The 18,527-nt window shown below is 41.9% G+C and overlaps 1 protein-coding gene across 1 annotated transcript in view; it reads left to right on the top strand.

Annotated features, from left to right (window-relative positions):
* EFCAB6 (EF-hand calcium binding domain 6) overlaps positions 1-18,527 on the top strand; it is a 264,209-nt gene that overhangs the window by 202,337 nt on the left and 43,345 nt on the right. The window contains exon 25 of the mRNA XM_068560155.1: positions 11,127-11,282. Within this exon, the coding sequence (XP_068416256.1) occupies positions 11,127-11,282 (156 nt within the window). The remainder of the gene's footprint in view (positions 1-11,126; positions 11,283-18,527) is intronic.

Here is an 18,527-nt window from a genome sequence, read left to right as displayed (position 1 = left end):
CAGCAGTTCAACTTTGGGGACTTTAACCCAAAGAAATAATGCGGAAGAGGCCAGCAGTTTGGCAGGTGGAAGGTATGACTTTCAGTGTGTTTTCAGCAGCAGCAACAAAAGGACACCTGTCAATCCCAGATGAGGGCCTGGCTTACAGAGCGTGGCCCCAAGGAATATGAGGTGGTGTATGCCAGTTTCACCCAGCACCTCGGACACTGTGGGAATGTCTGTGATAGAAGGCTAATTGGCAATGAAGTTTTAAACAGTCTGTGTAGGGACTTCCCTGGCGGTCCAGTGGTTAGAACTCCGTGCTTCCACTGCAGGGGGCTCGGATTCAATCCCTGGTCGGGGATCTAAGATCCCGAGCGCCCCGTGGTGTGGCCAAAATAAATAAATAAATAAATAAACAGTCTGTGTACCATGATTGGAACTACACCAAATGTACATGCCTGTCCACAAGATGCTGTACAGAAGGTATCGTGTTGTATTTGGATGGTGGGACTGCGCGTGATTCCTTTCAAAGTTTAAAAGTAGTCACTAATGCCGTATTTTAAAATTCTAAAACAATGGATAAAGAAAATATGGTACATACATATACAATGGAATATTATTCGGCCATAAAAAAGGATGAAATATTGCCATTTGTGATAACACAGCTGGACCTTGAGGGCATTATGCCAAGTGAAATAGGTCAGACAAAGAAAGACAAAAACCATATAATCTCACTTATATGTGGAATCTTTAAAAAAAAAAACCCAAGCTCATAGATACAGAAAACAGATTGGCAGTTGCCAGAGGTGAGGGTAGCATGGGATGCCGAAGTGGGTGAAGTGGGTCAAAAAGCACAACTTCCACTATAATAGAAATAGGTCCTGGGGATGTGATGTACAGCAAGGTGACTATCGTTAGTAATACTGTACTGCGTATTTGAAAGTCGCTAAGAAGGTAAATCTTAAAAGTTCTCATCCTATGGATGGTGATGGATGGTAAGTATACATCTTACAGTGTATACAGATATCAAATCATTATGTTGTATACCTGAAACTAATATAATGTTATATGTCAATTATGCCTCAATTAAAAAAAAGGAACATAGGAGAAAATTTTGCCGCATTTGATGTGACCCTAAAGTGATGGGACAGAGTTTCTCAATCAGTCTCAGTCCTGGGTGGCCGCCCACCAGCACTCCCCAGGCCTGGGACCCTGCTCCCCGCTGCAGAGGCTTACCTCCCTGGCACTCTCATCTGTGTATCTGTCCATCTCCTGTCTGTCACTTCACTCTCTGTCCCCATCATCTCTGAATGAGTGAATGAGCTGTTGCTAAAGAATCCCCAGAGGAAAGAAACACTCCAAGGACACAGGGATGAAACGTAATGGCTTAAATGGGGTTTAAGAGGAGGGCAGTTTGAACACACCCCTGAATTATTACTAAGTTACTGAGTTATAAAGCCCGAAGGCAGAGAATGGAGTTGGTGGAATTTCAAGTAAAAATATGCGCACGATTGGTATAAATCAAATATGCCATAAAAGTAACGAAAAAGTGGAATTTATCTTTCCCAGACAGGGCTGGCCTCATTACCCACACGTGTCTTCCCTTCCCTCTCTCCTGCCCCTTGTGAGTAACGAGGCTCTGGGAGGGATCTCACATCCTCAGCATCGTCCGCATGTTCTTTCTCTTCTCGTTTCTGTTTATTGTGCAAGCATGGATCTGTAGCTGGGAGAACTACGTGCCACTGGACGAAGCGTTTCAGATCACCAAGCTCCGAAAACTGATTCACACTCACCCGGTCCCCTGCCACCATCACGCTCTCTTACCAAAGAAGACAAGCCCGATGCGTAAAAATTCATGACTGGCTTCTGTTTCCTCAAAGATGTCAGACTGCGAAATTGTCAAGTCACCTTGCCCTTCAGGATGGCCCACTTTTCAATTTTGGTGTCAGTGGGTCTTCCAGATAACCCATCAGATGCAGTGTTTCCAGGACTTTTAACCTCATTTATACTGAAGCTTTGATAAGATTAAGAAACAGGAGTCGTGTTCATTCAAGTGACTGAAATTTTATGTTTGCCTCTTAAATCTAAGAGGTTTAATTTTGTTTGAAGTGGCCTGAATACACTTAAAAAATTCAGAAGAATCCTTTTCTAAACCCATATTTATTTTCCAGAGTCAGACCAGCAATAGTGAACCAGCCGCAGAAGCTCAGCCGGCTGTTCTCAAAGGCAAATTGCGAGGCACAGGAGCAAAACCAGCCGGGCCACACAGGGTTCTCTGCAGTTCTCTCCAGCATGCCGGCCCGGCTGTGTGTGCGAGGGGCTCTGCGGCCGTCCACCGGCCCTGCCACTGCCCTCCTCGGGCTTCCGTCTCGTTGTCCAGACCAGGGACCAGACACTGTGTGGGCTGACGCGGGTTCTGCTTGGCAGTGTGGCGTGATCAGAGCTCCAAATCCTCACTTATTCTGAGCACATATTTACCCTGCGAGGGAAATAATTACTGCCTGGAAACCAGTCCAAGGAATACTGAACGCCTCAATTTTCTAAAAATATGTATCTCAAAAAAGTTTTGATGTTTTTTTATACCTCCATTTACTTTCATTTTGAAGGATTAAGTGGAATATAATAGTCGTGATTACGAGTAATCAGTTTGTAGGATGGGACTGAATTCAAAGTACACCTGTGAGGGAATCCAGGCTGTTGCTGCTCTTGGGATACATTCCCCGGACAGTTAGTGCAGCTCATTTTTATCAGCTTCTCGAAGACTCACACCAGCCAGCTCGGAAGCGGAGGCCAGCAGTGGAGGGAGACGGTGACCCACGTAGCTTCGGAGCCCATGCCTCCCTCTCCCCGCAAATATTCCCTCAACTTCCCCTCTTCTGATTTCTGACTTCTCTGTTGCTATGGATTATTTTTTCCAGGCACACTCGCGGAACAATCTGTGGATGTGTATCCACAAATACATATCGGAGGTGGTAGACAATTACCAGCAAAGACTTCGTGTTTGGAGTTTCTGGCATATCCTTTTCCCTGAGTGAGAACCTCACAGCCAAGCGCATGTCAGACAGGCGCAGCGCTCAGTGTGGTAGGAAGAGCTTTCTGGGACCTGGATGAGCGAGTTTATGGAATAGAATCCATCCCCCGTAGGTCAGGTGTAAGACTGTTTATTCCTAAAGATGTCCACACTTTTTTATTCCCTTATCAATAATTTTTTTTTTTAAGTCTGGGAAAAATTCTCCTGAAAGACTGAATCAGAAACTTGAACACATTCCCAAGAAAATCAGCCCTCGAGCACGAGTGGGAGCTACAGCTGGACGCTGTCTCTGTCCCAGCGAGGGAAGGCTGGCTGAGCTCGGACTCCGCACAGGCCGGGCACTATCTTCTTCCTATAAAACGGGGATGGTAATTACCCTCCTCCCTTGTAGGGCTGTTGAGAAAAATAAATGGGAAAAGGTACACGAAGACAGCACAGCTCCTGGTTTCCCAGCTGATGCACGCAAATTATGGGCTGTGCTTCTTAAGAACAAAGGACCTGGACCCCCGCCCCCGTCAGCGCCCACTGACCAGACTCTCTGCCCTCCTTGGTTCCCGCTCCCGCATTCCTGCCTCAGGGCCTTGGCGCTGGCTGTCCTTGGGCCCAGAGAGGTCTTCCAGGGGTAAATCGCCACTGGATCCTTGACCTCTCTGCCATCTCTGCTCAAGTGTCACCTTCCCCAGTGAGGTCCCCCCTGCACCCCCTACTGGGAATTGCAGCCCCCCCCCCCTACCGTGGGCATTCTCAGCCCTGCTTGTGGGTGCTCAGCTAACCCCTGACCCACTGTGCGGGGCACTGTTGTCTTCCGTTTATCATTGGCCTTGCCCCAGGGGGAATGTAAATTCTTCTAGGGAGGCCTCTCTCATTCACTAGGTGTATCCTGACACCTAGAGCAGTACCTGGCACGTGATAGGTGCTCAACGAGTCTTCATCAAGATGATGGAGGTGTATTTCCCGTGTCTGTAATATCACTGTAGTTTTATTTTTTTTTTATTTTTTTTTCACACACACACACTGTATTTTATTTTTACAAGAGATAAATAGACTGACACCAAGCATTGTACATGGATGACCACAACAAAAGCAACAATGATTGCAATTACCAAACATGAAACACACTCATACTATGTCATAATATTGACATTCAGTCCAGTAATCCTCCACTGTAACAGCTCCTTTACTTTGCAGTGAAAATTGATTTGTATATTCTTTGCCTCTGAGTCCTTGTGGGATTTTTTTTTTTTTTTTAAATTCAGACAGAAAGTCACAAAAATTATACTCATCCTCATCAGTTCACTCAGTCCCATGTAATTAATTTTTTTTTTCATCTTGATCTTTTGTTAGCACTTTTATGAGTTCATCAGTTTTTCATTAGAGTTCTGAAAATGCTTATTCATTCAGTTCAGCAGTACAGTCAGTTACCAGAAACCTGTACTTGTCAGAGTCTTTTCCATGAATTTCTTGAAGATGAAACCCTTTTATAGGGACATATTTGCAAAATCATCAGAGTACACCCAGAACTGTCTGTAAATGACAAAAGACTTAAAAATGACCACGGTTAAAGATTTGATGAGAGTTCATAATAATGCAGTTGACAAGAAAATTAGTTATTTCTGAGATATACATTTTAAAGTAATAACTAGGATTATTACTTATAACATTATACCAGAACATATAAGATTTTTAGAAATTTCATGTAATGTCTGAAACATTTATATTAACATATTTCCATACATATTTCCATACAAATACAAATATAAGATTTTTAGAAATTTCATGTAATGTCTAAAACATTTATATTAACATATTTCCATACAAATAACCCAATGAAAGTTTAGTATTAGTTGTTTTGTTTGTTTTTTTATACTGCAGGTTCTTATTAGGCATCAATTTTATACACATCAGTGTATACATGTCAATCCCAATCGCCCAATTCAGCACACCACCATCCCCACCTCACCGCAGTTTTCCCCCCTTGGTGTCCATATGTCCATTCTCTACATCTGTGTCTCAACTTCTGCCCTGCAAACTGGCTCATCTGTACCATTTTTCTAGGTTCCACACACATGCATTAATATACGATATTTGTTTTTCTCTTTCTGACTTACTTCACTCTGTATGACAGTCTCTAGATCCATCCACGTCTCAACAAATGACTCAATTTCGTTCCTTTTTATGGCTGAGTAATATTCCATTGTATATATGTACCACATCTTCTTTATCCATTCGTCTGTTGATGGGCATTTAGGTTGCTTCCATGACCTGGCTATTGTAAATAGTGCTGCAATGAACATTCGGGTGCATGTGTCTTTTTGAATTACGGTTTTCTCAGGGTATATGCCCAGTAGTGGGATTGCTGGGTCATATGGTAATTCTATTTTTAGTTTTTTAAGGAACCTCCATATTGTTCTCCATAGTGGCTGTATCAATTTACATTCCCACCAACAGTGCAAGAGGGTTCCCTTTTCTCCACACCCTCTCCAGCATTTGTTGTTTGTAGATTTTCTGATGATGCCCATTCTAACAGGAGTGAGGTGATACCTCATTGTAGTTTTGATTTGCATTTCTCTAATAATTAGTGATGTTGAGCATCTTTTCATGTGCTTCGTGGCCGTCTGTATGTCTTCTTTGGAGAAATGTCTATTTAGGTCTTCTACCCATTTTTGGATTGGGGTGTTTGTTTCTTTGATATTGAGCTGAATGAGCTGTTTATATATTTTGGAGATTAATCCTTTGTCCGTTGATTCGTTTGCAAATATTTTCTCCCATTCTGAGGGTTGTCTTTTCGTCTTGTTTATGGTTTCCTTTGCTGTGCAAAAGCTTTGAAGTTTCATTAGGTCCCACTTGTTTATTTTTGTTTTTATTTCCATTACTCTAGGAGGTGGATCAAAAAAGATCTTGCTGTGATTTATGTCAAAGAGTGTTCTTCCTATGTTTTCCTCTAAGAGTTTTATAGTGTCCAGTCTTATATTTAGGTCTCTAATCCATTTTGAGTTTATTTTTGTGTGTGGTGTTAGGGAGTATTCTAATTTCATTCTTTTACATGTAGCTGTCCAGTTTTCCCAGCACCACTTATTGAAGAGACTGTCTTTTCTCCATTGTATATCTTTGCCTCCTTTGTCATAGATTAGTTGACCATAGGTGCGTGGGTTAATCTCTGGGCTTTCTATCTTGTTCCATTGATCTATGTTTCTGTTTTTGTGCCAGTACCATATTGTCTTGATTACTGTAGCTTTGTAGTAGAGTCTGAAGTCAGGGAGTCTGATTCCTCCAGCTCCATTTTTTTGCCTCAAGACTGCTTTGGCTATTCGGGGTCTTTTGTGTCTCCATACAAATTTTAAGGTGATTTGTTCTAGCTCCGTAAAAAATGCCATTGGTAATTTGATAGGGATTGCATTGAATCTGTAGATTGCTTTGGGTAGTCTACTCATTTTCACAATGTTGATTCTTCCCATCCAAGAACATGGTATATCTCTCCATCTGTTGGTATCATCTTTAATTTCTTTCATCAGTGTCTTATAGTTTTCTGCATACAGGTCTTTTGTCTCCCTAGGTAGGTTTATTCCTAGGTATTTTATTCTTTTTGTTGCAATGGTAAATGGGAGTGTGTCCATAATTTCTCTTTCAGATTTTTCATCATTAGTGTATAAGAATGCAAGAGATTTCTGTGCATTAATTTTGTATCCTGCAACTTTACCATATTCATTAATTAGCTCTAGCAGTTTTCTGGTGGCAGTTTTAGGATTCTCTATGTATAGTATCATGTCACCCGCAAACAGTGACAGTTTTACTTCTTCTTTTCCAATTTGTATTCCTTTTATTTCTTTTTCTTCTCTGATTGCCGTGGCTAGGACTTCCAGAACTATGTTGAATAATAGTGGTGAGAGTGGACATCCTTGTCTCGTTCCTGATCTTAGAGGAAATGCTTTCAGTTTTTCACCATTGAGAATGATGTTTGCTGTGGGTTTGTCATATATGGCCTTTATTATGTTGAGGTAGGTTCCCTCTATGCCCACTTTCTGGAGAGTTTTTATCATAAATCGGTGTTGAATTTTGTCGAAAGCTTTTTCTGCATCTATTGAGATGATCATATGGTTTTTATTCTTCAATTTGTTAATATGGTGTATCACATTGATTGATTTGCTTATATTGAAGAATCCTTGCATCCCTGGGATAAATCCCACTTGATTGTGGTGTATGATCCTTTTAATGTGTTGTTGGATTCTGTTTGCTAGTATTTTGTTGAGGATTTTTGCATCTATATTCATCAGTGATATTGGTCTGTAATTTTCTTTTTTTGTAGTGTCTTTGTCTGGTTTTGGTATCAGGGTGATGGTGGCCTCATAGAATGAGTTTGGGAGTGTTCCTTCCTCTGCAATTTTTTGGAAGAGTTTGAGAAGGATGGGTGTTAGCTCTTCTCTAAATGTTTGATAGAATTCACCTGTGAAGCCATCTGGTCCTGGACTTTTGTTTGTTGGAAGATTTTTAATCACAGTTTCAATTTCATTACTTGTGATTGGTCTGTTCATATTTTCTGTTTCTTCCTGATTCAGTCTTGGAAGGTTATACCTTTCTAAGAATTTGTCCATTTCTTCCAGGTTGTCCATTTTATTGGCATAAAGTTGCTTGTAGTAGTCTCTTAGGATGCTTTGTATTTCTGCGGCGTCTGTTGTAACTTCTCCTTTTTCATTTCTGATTTTATTGATTTGAGTCCTCTCCCTCTTTTTCTTGATGAGTCTGGCTAATGGCTTATCAATTTTGTTTATCTTCTCAAAGAACCAACTTTTAGTTTTATTGATCTTTGCTATTGTTTTCTTTGTTTCTATTTCATTTATTTCTGCTCTGATCTTTATGATTTCTTTCCTTCTGCTAACTTTGGGTTTTGTTTGTTCTTCTTTCTCTAGTTTCTTTAGGTGTAAGGTTAGATGGTTTACTTGAGATTTTTCTTGTTTCTTTAGGTAGGCTTGTATAGCTATAAACTTCCCTCTTAGAACCGCTTTTGCTGCATCCCATAGGTTTTGGGTCGTCGTGTTTTCCTTGTCATTTGTCTCTAGGTATTTTTTGATTTCCTCTTTGATTTCTTCAGTGATCTCTTGGTTATTTAGTAACGTATTGTTTAGCCTCCATGTGTTTGTCTTTTTTACGTTTTTTCCCCTGTAATTCATTTCTAATCTCATAGCGTTGTGGTCAGAAAAGATGCTTGATATGATTTCAATTTTCTTAAATTTACTGAGGCTTGATTTGTGACCCAAGATGTGATCTATCCTGGAGAATGTTCCGTGCGCACTTGAGAAGAACGTGTAATCTGCTGTTTTTGGATGGAATGTCCTATATATATCAATTAAATCTATCTGGTCTATTGTGTCATTTAAAGCTTCTGTTTCCTTATTTATTTTCATTTTGGATGATCTGTCCATTGGTGTAAGTGAGGTGTTAAAGTCCCCCACTATTATTGTGTTACCGTCGATTTCCTCTTTTATAGCTGTTAGCAGTTGCCTTATGTATTGAGGTGCTCCTATGTTGGGTGCATATATATTTATAATTGTTATATCTTCTTCTTGGATTGATCCCTTGATCATTATGTAGTGTCCTTCCTTGTCTCTTGTAACATTCTTTAGTTTAAAGTCTATTTTATCTGATATGAGTATAGCTACTCCAGCTTTCTTTTGATTTCCATTTGCATGGAATATCTTTTTCCATCCCCTCACTTTCAGTCTGTATGTGTCCCTAGGTCTAAAGTGGGTCTCTTGTAGACAGCATATATATGGGTCTTGTTTTTGTATCCATTCAGCCAGTCTATGTCTTTTGGTTGGGGCATTTAATCCATTCACGTTTAAGGTAATTATCGATATGTATGTTCCTATGACCATTTTCTTAATTGTTTTGGGTTTGTTTTTGTAGGTCCTTTTCTTCTCTTGTGTTTCCCACTTAGAGAAGTTCCTTTAGCATTTGTTGTAGAGCTGGTTTGGTGGTGCTGAATTCTCTTAGCTTTTGCTTGTCTGTAACGCTTTTGATTTCTCCATCAAATCTAAATGAGATCCTTGCCGGGTAGAGTAATCTTGGTTGTAGGTTCTTCCCTTTCATCACTTTAAGTATATCATGCCACTCCCTTCTGGCTTGTAGAGTTTCTGCTGAGAAATCAGCTGTTAACCTTATGGGGGAGTTCCCTTGTATGTTATTTGTTGTTTTTCCCTTGCTGCTTTCAATAATTTTTCTTTGTCTTTAATTTTTGCCACTTTGATTACTATGTGTCTCGGCGTTTCTCCTTGGGTTTAACCTGTATGGGACTCTCTGCGCTTCCTGGACTTGGGTGGCTATTTCCTTTCCCATGTTAGGGAAGTTTTCGACTATAATCTCTTCAAATATTTTCTCTGGTCCTTTCTCTCTCTCTTCTCCTTCTGGGACCCCTATAATGCGAATGTTGTTGCGTTTAATGTTGTCCCAGAGGTCTCTTAGGCTGTCTTCATTTCTTTTCATTCTTTTTTCTTTATTCTGTTCCGCAGCAGTGAATTCCACCATTCTGTCTTCCAGGTCAGTTATCCGTTCTTCTGCCTCAGTTATTCTGCTATTGATTCCTTCTAGTGTAGTTTTCATTTCAGTTATTGTATTGGTCATCTCTGTTTGTTTGTTCTTTAATTCTTCTAGGTCTTTGTTAATCATTTCTTGCATCTTCTCAATCTTTGCCTCCATTCTTATTCCGAGGTCCTGGATCATCTTCACTATCATTATTCTGAATTCTTTTTCTGGAAGGTTGCCTGTCTCCACTTCATTTAGTTGTTTTTCTGGGGTTTTTTCTTGTTCCTTCATCTGGTATATAGCCCTCTGCCTTTTCATCTTGTCTATCTTTCTGTAACTGTGGTTTTTGGTCCACAGGCTGCAGGATTGTAGTTTTTCTTGCTTCTGTTGTCTGCCCTCTGGTGGTTGAGGCTATCTAAGAGGCTTGATGGGAGGCTCTGGTGGTGGGTAGAGCTGACTGTTGCTGTGGCAGTCAGAGCTCAGTAAAACCTTAATCCACTTGACTGTTGATGGGTGGGGCTGGGTTCCCTCCCTGTTGCTGTGGCGGTCAGAGCTCAGTAAAACCTTAATCCACTTGACTGTTGATGGGTGAGGCTGGGTTCCCTCCCTGTTGGTTGTTTTGCCTGAGGCAACCCAACACTGGAGCCTACCCGTGCTCTTTGGTGGGGTTAATGGCAGACTCTGGGAGGGCTCATGCCAAGGAGAACTTCCCAGAACCTCTGCTGCCAGTGTCCTTATCCCCACGGTGAAACAGAGCCACCACTCGCCTCTGCAGGAGACCCCCCAACACCAGCAGGTAGGTCTGGTTCAGTCTCCCCCAGGGTCACTGCTCCTTCCCCTGGGTCCCGATGCACACATTACTTTGTGTGTGCCCTCCAAGAGTGGGGTCTCTGTTTCCCCCAGTCCCGTCAAAGTCCTGCAATCAATTCCCACTAGGCTTCAAAGTCTGATTCTCTAGGAATTCCTCCTCCCGTAGCCGGACCCCCAGGTTGGGAAGCCTGACGTGGGGCTCAGAACCTTCACTCCAGTGGGTGGACTTCTGTGGTATAAGTGTTCGCCAGTCTGTGAGTCACCCACCCAGCAGTTATGGGATTTGATTTTACTCTGATTGCGCCCCTCCTACCGTCTCACTGTGGCTTCTCCTCTGTCCTTGGATGTGGGGTATCCTCCTTGGTGAAGTCCAGGGTCTTCCTGTCAGTGATTGTCCAGAAGCCAGTTGTGATTCTGGTGCTCTCGCAAGAGGGAGTGAGAGCACGTCCTTCTACTCCGCCATCTTCTCATTGACTCCTCACTGTAGTTTTAAATGCTTGGCTCCATTTTTAAAGTACCCATTCTAGTAAAAAGACAAGGTTGTAATTTCTCTAACATAGTTTTACTGATGATAATAATAATAAAATGGTAATGATAAAAATGATTATTATTTTTTTCCAGAATACCTCTCAATGTAAATGTTACATCAAGGCTGCAAAGCATCTTCAAAATTAGTTGTCAGATGAATCATCAAGTCATCACATTAGAATGATCATGGAACTCTTGCTTTAAAGAAATTATTTTTTTTCCCGATTTTAGTGTGTGTCTCAAATGCATTCTCTTTCAGGGATAAGCTTAAGGACCACTATCAAGATATCAGCAAAGCACTCACCAAACTAGATAAATCCAAAAATGGCTACATATCCTTATGCAAGATGCAGAAGTTGCTGCAGGAGTGCGGCTGTTCTCTGAAGGAAGAGGAGCTGGCCGATCTTCTAAACAGGTTTTCTATGATGAGGCAATACGTTTCTTACAGCACTGAAAATCAGGTTGTCCCATTGCTTTCGTGAATTTCTTCTTTTCCCGTCCACTCAGACAGGCTTTCGGCATTGAAATAACCTCCATGCCACCAAAAACTCAGTCTCTCTCTGTGTACAGAAGTAGAACTGTAATGTTGTACTCATAAAACTTATATAATACTATAAACCAATGTGACCTCAATTTAAAAAAAAAAAAAAAAAAGAATGAATCTTCAAATACTCCTCTGGCTGGGCTACGTTCTAATGGGTTTGAGTCAACTCACAGCAAAAAGAAAGCAACTTGACAAATCCATAACTTTTCCTGGTGTGTCTCAGCAGCATAATCACCCTTTTTTAACATTATTTTCATTTCACCCAAGTTATTCATGCACTTGGGCAGGAGTCAAGTCGTCCTGCAAGGCTTATTAAAAACAGCAGCCCCCTGCCCTGCCATCCTCCCCATTTCCTCCCCAGAGTCAATAACTTCCAATGCTTTAATTCATATCTTTTGGTACTTAACTCAGTAGTTCTAAGTGACAAGCTTATCCAGCTACTTCTTGATTTTTCACTTTTAGGCAGTGTCTATCAACTTCCTACCAGGAAGATGTGGATTTAACTCTTTTTCACCCATCACATAACCACCAGCCACCTCACCCCCTCAGCCTCCACCACCCCATGGAGACACACGCAAACTTACCCCGTTGTCCCCCCATATTGCTGTGTCACAGTTTGGTGTAGTTTAATATTCAGGCTTTCTATTACTGTGACTAGCTGATCACTTTTCTTTTCCCATAGAACATTCTGTTTTCCCTGGAGTGAATAATAATTTTTTCTGTTTGCTCAGTTTCTGTGTAGTTCTTATCACTAATTAAACCCCCAACTCACCCCAGTTTGTGAAATCTCTTTCCAGTATGTTCAGACACCTCAGCTAATCTGTCAGCTTTGTCTTCTTGGACGTCCCTTTTCATGTTCTTCAACTCTCAGAAATTTTCTTGATTTACTTCATTAAAGAGTTCCTCTCCTGTTTGTTTCTTTCGGAACCTCCTGTTGCTACTGATTAGTGAGCCACCTAGAGTGTCTCCTTATATTTTAAACCTTCCCTGTCCTCCATCTCTTTTTCTTCTTGCTCCACCTTCTGGGAGATTTCCTCAGTTTTCGTTCACAACCCTTCTTTTGAGATTTTTGTCTCTGCTAATCATACTTATCATATTTTTAAGTACCAGAACTTGTTTTTATACTCAGAATATTCCTTTTCTATAGCATCCTGTTCTTGTTTCATGGATATACTAGTTCATGTCTCTGAAGATATTAAGAATAGATTTTTTTAAAGTTTTCTTCACTTGAGAAGTCTTTCCTCAGTGTTGCTTTTTTCTGCTCTCTTCCATGTTATACATTTTCCTCAAAAATATGCTCCTATTAAGAATGAGATACTAAGAGATAGATTAAAAGTTCTGCACAGATGGGTAGAGCTAGTCAACTTCAGTTTGAACTGCTTTGGCAGGGTAATCTGGTGGGTAGTTTCCTTGGAAGACTCCCAATGTCAGAATCTTTAAAACTTTTCTTTTGGGCTGGTCAGGTTTCCCAGGGATTAGGGTTGCCAGATAAGACACAGAGTGCCCAGTTAAATTTGAATTTCAGATAAACAATATTTTTTTTAGTATGTGCCATGCAATCTTTGGTATATATTTATACTAAAAATTATTTTTGTTTATCTGAAATTCTAATTTAATTGAGTATCCTTCTAGGCTTCTGTTTGTTTCTTTGTTTTTCTAAACCTGGCAACCCAACCAGAGAAGACTTGTTGGTCTCCTGCTGCCAGCACTCTGGGAGCTGACTGGAAACAGAAGGCTGGAAGTTTCAACAGTCAGCATGATAAGCTGAATAATGCCCCCAAAGATATTTAGGTCCTAATTCCTGGAACCTGTGAATGTCACGTTATATGGAAAGAGACTTTATGGATGTGATTAAGTTGAGGATCTTGAGAAGGGGAGGTGATCCTGGGTTATATGGGTAGGCCCAGTGTGATCACAAGTGTCCTTATAAGAGGGAGTCGGGGAGAGATTTCACCCAGAAGTGACCACAGAGGGAGAAATTGGAGCGATGTGGCCACAAGCCAAGGATCGCCAGCGGCCACCGGAAGCTGGAAGAGGCAAAGAACAGATTCTTCCCTAGAGCCTCTCGGGGGAGCACAGCCCGGCTGACACCGTGATTTCTGCCCAGTGAAGCTGATTTCCAACTTCTGGTGTCCAGAACAGTAAGAGAATAGATGTGTGCTGTTTAAAGCCACCCACTTTGTGGCATCATGTTATAGAGTCATAGGAAACTAATAGAGTCAGTATAGAAGCTTTCACTTAACTACCCTCTTTTCATTAAGAACCCTCCCTGTTTTGAACTGTGGCAAACACTTACCATCTGCAGAGAACACCCCTCCAGTTCCTCCACTGTGTGTGGTGGGTGGGTGGGGGCCAGGCACCCAGCCTGGGGAGTCTGGGGAGGGGCATGGGGTCTAATTGCGTCCCACACAGGCTTTTAGCCAATCCTTCTCTTTTAACCCCACTTTCATTCCTATGTCTAGGTGTACCTGGAGCCTGCTTCTGGAGGCTCTAATGGTTTGCAGGGTGTATCGGATACCCTCCCGCGTTCCTTCTGTTGGTTCCAGGAGGAGATTTCTTGAATCTGACACATCTGTTCTCCCTCATCCATCAAATTCCCAGCAGCTGTTGTCTTCTTCCACTTTCTCTCCATCCTTCATGGTTTCTGCCGGTGTTCTGCAAACTCCAGCCGGCATCAGAAACTCGGCTTGCTGGGCCCCTCCCTCGGGCTCTCTGACTTGGCAGGCCTGGGAATCTGCATTTCTAACGAGGCCCTGGGTGGTGCTGCTGCTGCTGGACTAGAGCATCCCAAGAACCACTGTTTGACGCCTTTTAAAAACTCCTTCTTCTGGGGCTTCCCTGGTGGCGCAGTGGTTGAGAATCTGCCTGCCAATGCAGGGGACACGGGTTCGGGCCCTGGTCTGGGAGGATCCCACATGCCGCGGAGCAACTGGGCCCGTGAGCCGCAATTACTGAGCCTGCGCGTCTGGAGCCTGTGCTCCGCAACAAGAGAGGCCGCGATAGTGAGAGGCCCGTGCACCGCGATGAAGAGATGGCCCCCACTTGCCACAACTGGAGAAAGCCCTCGCACAGAAACGAAGACCCAACACAGCCATTAATAAATAAATACATTTAAAAAAACAAAAAAAACCAAAACTCCTTCTTCTGTCATTTTAGAAGGAACGGAGCTAGTTATGTGCGTTCAAGCCACTTTAACTGCAAGTTCTATCTTCTCATAATTTTAAACCTAAATAACTCAGAGTTGATTGGTCCTCCCCGGACTGCTTTTGTATGCAGTTTCTAACTTGCGGTGTCCCTTAGCTGTGCTGGCTGGAAGTTCTATGACTAAGTGCATGGGTCTTATGTTCCTCTCTTTGTGAGGTGAGGATACTAGCACCCCTCCCCTCCCTTTAAAAAATGTTAGCGGTTGCTCTAGGGTTTGCAGTACACATGAACAACTAGCCTAAGTCCACTGTCAAATAGCACATTACTACTTCACGGGAGGTGCAGGCGCCTTATTACAAACTAAGTGTTCCTGAATCCTCTCTCCTGTCCCCTGTAACGTTGCTCTTACTCACGTCACTTTTCCATTTGCTATAGTCACCCAATACATTGTTATTGTTACTTTGAACAACGATCTATTAGATCAGCTAAGAATAAGAAGAATAAAAGATATTATTTGACCTTCGTTTATTCCTTCTCTTATGCTCTTTCTTCCTTTAGGTAGATCCACGTTTCTGACCCATCTGATTTTCCTTCTCTCAGAAGAATGTGTTCTAGCATTTTTTGAAGGGCAGGGTGGCTGGTGATGAATTCCCTCGGTGATTGTTTGTCAGAGAAGGTATTTATTTCTCCTTCACTTTTGAAGGATAATTTCACTGGTTATAGAATTCTAGGCTGGTGATTTTTTCCTTTCCACACTCTAAATATTTCAGTCCACTCTCTTCTTGCTTGCATGATTTCTGATGAGAAGCCCCATGTAATTCTTATCTTTGTTCCTCTATAGATGCTTTCCCCCCTCTCTGGCTTCTTTCAAGATTTTCTCTTTGTCTTTGGTTTTTGACAGTTTGAATATGATATAAGTAGGTGTAGTTTTTGGTATTTTTCTGCGTGGTGTTCTCTGAGCTTCCTGGAAATGTGCTTTGTGTCTATTATTAATTTTGGAAAATTCTCAGCCGTTATTACTTCAAGTGTTTTTTTTTCTGATTCTTTCTTTTTCTCCTTCTGGTATTCCAATTATGAGTATGTTCCACTTTTGAAATTGTCCCACAGTTCTTGGATGTTCTGCTCTGGGTTTTTTTTTTCCACTCTTTTTTTCTCTTTGCATTTAAATTCAGGAATTTTCTTATTGACATACTTCAAGCTCACTGATTTTTTCCTCAACCATGTCCAGTCTACTGATGAGCCCATTAAATGCGTTCTTCATTTCTGTTACTCTGTTTTTCATTTCCAGGATTTCCTTTGATTCCTAAGAAGGAGTATCCATTCCTGCTTACATTAGCCATTTGTTTTACGTGTTGTCTACTTTTTCCATTAGACTCCTTTACAATTTAATCATAGTTAGTTATTTTAAATTCCCTGTCTGATAATTCCAAAATACATCATGTCTGAGACTGGTTCTCATGCTTGCTTTGCTGTCTCTTCAGACTGTGTTTCTCCTTGCCATTTAGCATGCCTTGCAGCTTTATTGTTGTTGAAAGCCAAACATGACACACTGGGTAATAGGAACTGAGGTAAGCAAGCCTTTCACGTGAGGCTGTATGTTAATTCAGGCAGGAGGTGGGCTGTGTTTAGTGCTGCTGTAGCTGTCAGTGCCAAGGGCTTGGATTTCCTCCAGTGTCCTTGTTTTTGTCCCTCCTGTTTCCTTAGGCTTCCCTAGGAACTCCTCCTTAAATAGAGTCTGTGTTTGCAGCTCTTTCCATTGTAACCCACTGTTGTTATACTGGAGCTGGGTTGATATGGTGGTAAGGTATGGGGGAGGGGAAAGATTCTATACTCTTATGATGAAATCTCAGTCTTTCAGTGGGCTTGAGTCCCAGGGCTGCAACCTTCAGAAATGTTTCTTAGCTTTTTTCTTCCCTCAGATGAGACAGGAAGTCTAGAGGGGGCTGGAGTTGGCTCACTGCCTTTCCCCCAGATGGGATAAGGCTCTGGTAAAGTCTTTTCCCTTGGAAAATTATTACGCCGAAGCCTCTGGGCATATTTCCCAAGGATTATTATTCCCCTTCCCCTGCCAGAGCCAAGAGGAGACCATCTTCAGATTTCCACTGTGATAACCTAGTGGGGCTCTTGAAGGTAAAGCCCATGAAAGTAGGGGGTCCCTAAGACTGGGCCCCCAGGGGTTTCTCAGTCTCACACTAGTCCACACACAGCCTCCACCGTTGCTCAAGTTACCACTTAAGTGTTCCTACCAGCTCCAAAGGCCTTTGCTCCAGGAAAAGCAGATCTCGGCTGTAATTCTCTATGTTCACCCATCTCTCCAGATTTTGGGGTGACGTTTTGCCCTGTGACCTCAATTTTCTGATGGGACCAAGAAAAGCCACTGGTTTTCAGTTTGTTCAGCTTCTTTCTTATTGTGAAGGTGAAAGTGACACTTCCAAGTGTCAGAGCTCCCCCCCTTCCTATCACTTTCCCTCTCCCTGTCCCATCTTTTGTCAGCTACAGTTTTTCTTTGGAAGAGCTAGTTAAATTTAACTTCTAAATGTCCTACAGCCACAACCAGGTCCTCTCTGCTTGGCTCATTGCTTGATTATAAAACTCAAAAACCATTAAACAGCATTTCATAATTATGACTATGTACATATTCATAATTCATAATATTCAAGGTCCGGGTAATGAATGAAAATTAGCTTTCTTCTCAATGGCACTATCCCTGGGCCTCTGTGTCCACCTTGTTGTAGGCAAACCTGGGGGTACCCATGCATCTTTTCTAAGCCATTTGGGGAAAGGCAGTTGTTTGCTGTAAGCTGCTTCCAAGGACATGGAGAGTAGGGTGATTTCTTTAACCACTGCTGTTTTCTGAACACATGGCTCAGGTGAGGTTCAACATTGTCAACCTTCAGCCTTCCCCGGAATTCTGCACCAATTTCTGTTCTCTCCATTTTTCTCCTGCTGCCCTCCATCCTCGAGCCTCACTCCCCACTCTCCTGTTCCAGGTCTGTCACCCAAGAGTGTCCTGGGCTGTCCCCACTATTCTCCAGGGTTGGATCCCCTGTTTCTTATATCCCACATCTTTTTATTTCTTAACTTACATTCTTATTTTGCTGGAGTACTTCCTGGAGTAATTTCCTAAGAAAGTGGGGGGACAGGAAATAAATTTTCTCAGTTCTTTGTCTGAAACTATTTTTTATTTTCCTTCACACACATTGTTAGCTTGCCTGAACGTAGAATCCTAGGGAGAAAATCATTTTCCCGTAAAACTTTGAAGGACAGTGCTCTGTTGTCTGTGTGTATATGTATATGTGTGAGTGTGTGCAAGTGTATGAGTGTGTATGTGAGTGTGTGTGTGTGAATGTGTGTATAGGGGAAAGGAGGACCGTTTCATCCTCAAATGCCTGTATGTTCTTTTCTTCCTTAAACATGGTCTCCTCTCACTAAATCTATTTCCAGCTGAACAAGAATTCAAATGCATTCAGTGAATAAACCATGGAAAAATAGTACCAGATAAATAATTAACTAAATGATTGCAAGAGAGTCTTGTTAAAACGTAGTTAGGCTTGATACTTTTATAAGCAATGACACAAGGGCTGTGGAATTTCTGTAGTCCACCTGTCAGTGGGGTGATCAACTTTTTTACGAATCAAAACCTTAATAAGGACCCATCGCTCAGCCGCTTGTTTCTTCTCAAAGACCTCTTGATGATAAATATCTCTGCTATTTGTAATTATATGTAGATTGTTCTTTTCTAGATCCAAAATAGACTTTTCTAAATAATACTGAGATTAGCATATGCATTTGATTTTATTACTAAATTTTAATACCAAGTTGGCAATTTATCCTGCTGATGAAATAGAGCTGATTATCCTTTTCCTCCGTGTCTCCGTCGTGTAAGCCAGCAACGCGGGGCCTGTGGACGGCAGCTCTGCAGCTGTGGGTTGGAGAAGCACAGCCCTTGGCTCGTTCACTTTAGGAACAGAT

The sequence above is a fragment of the Eschrichtius robustus genome, chromosome 13 (assembly GCF_028021215.1).
Source record: "Eschrichtius robustus isolate mEscRob2 chromosome 13, mEscRob2.pri, whole genome shotgun sequence".
Classification (NCBI taxonomy): Eukaryota; Metazoa; Chordata; class Mammalia; order Artiodactyla; family Eschrichtiidae; genus Eschrichtius; species Eschrichtius robustus.
Note: the sequence above shows the minus strand (reverse complement) of the source record. Positions and strands in the feature narration are given on the sequence as shown.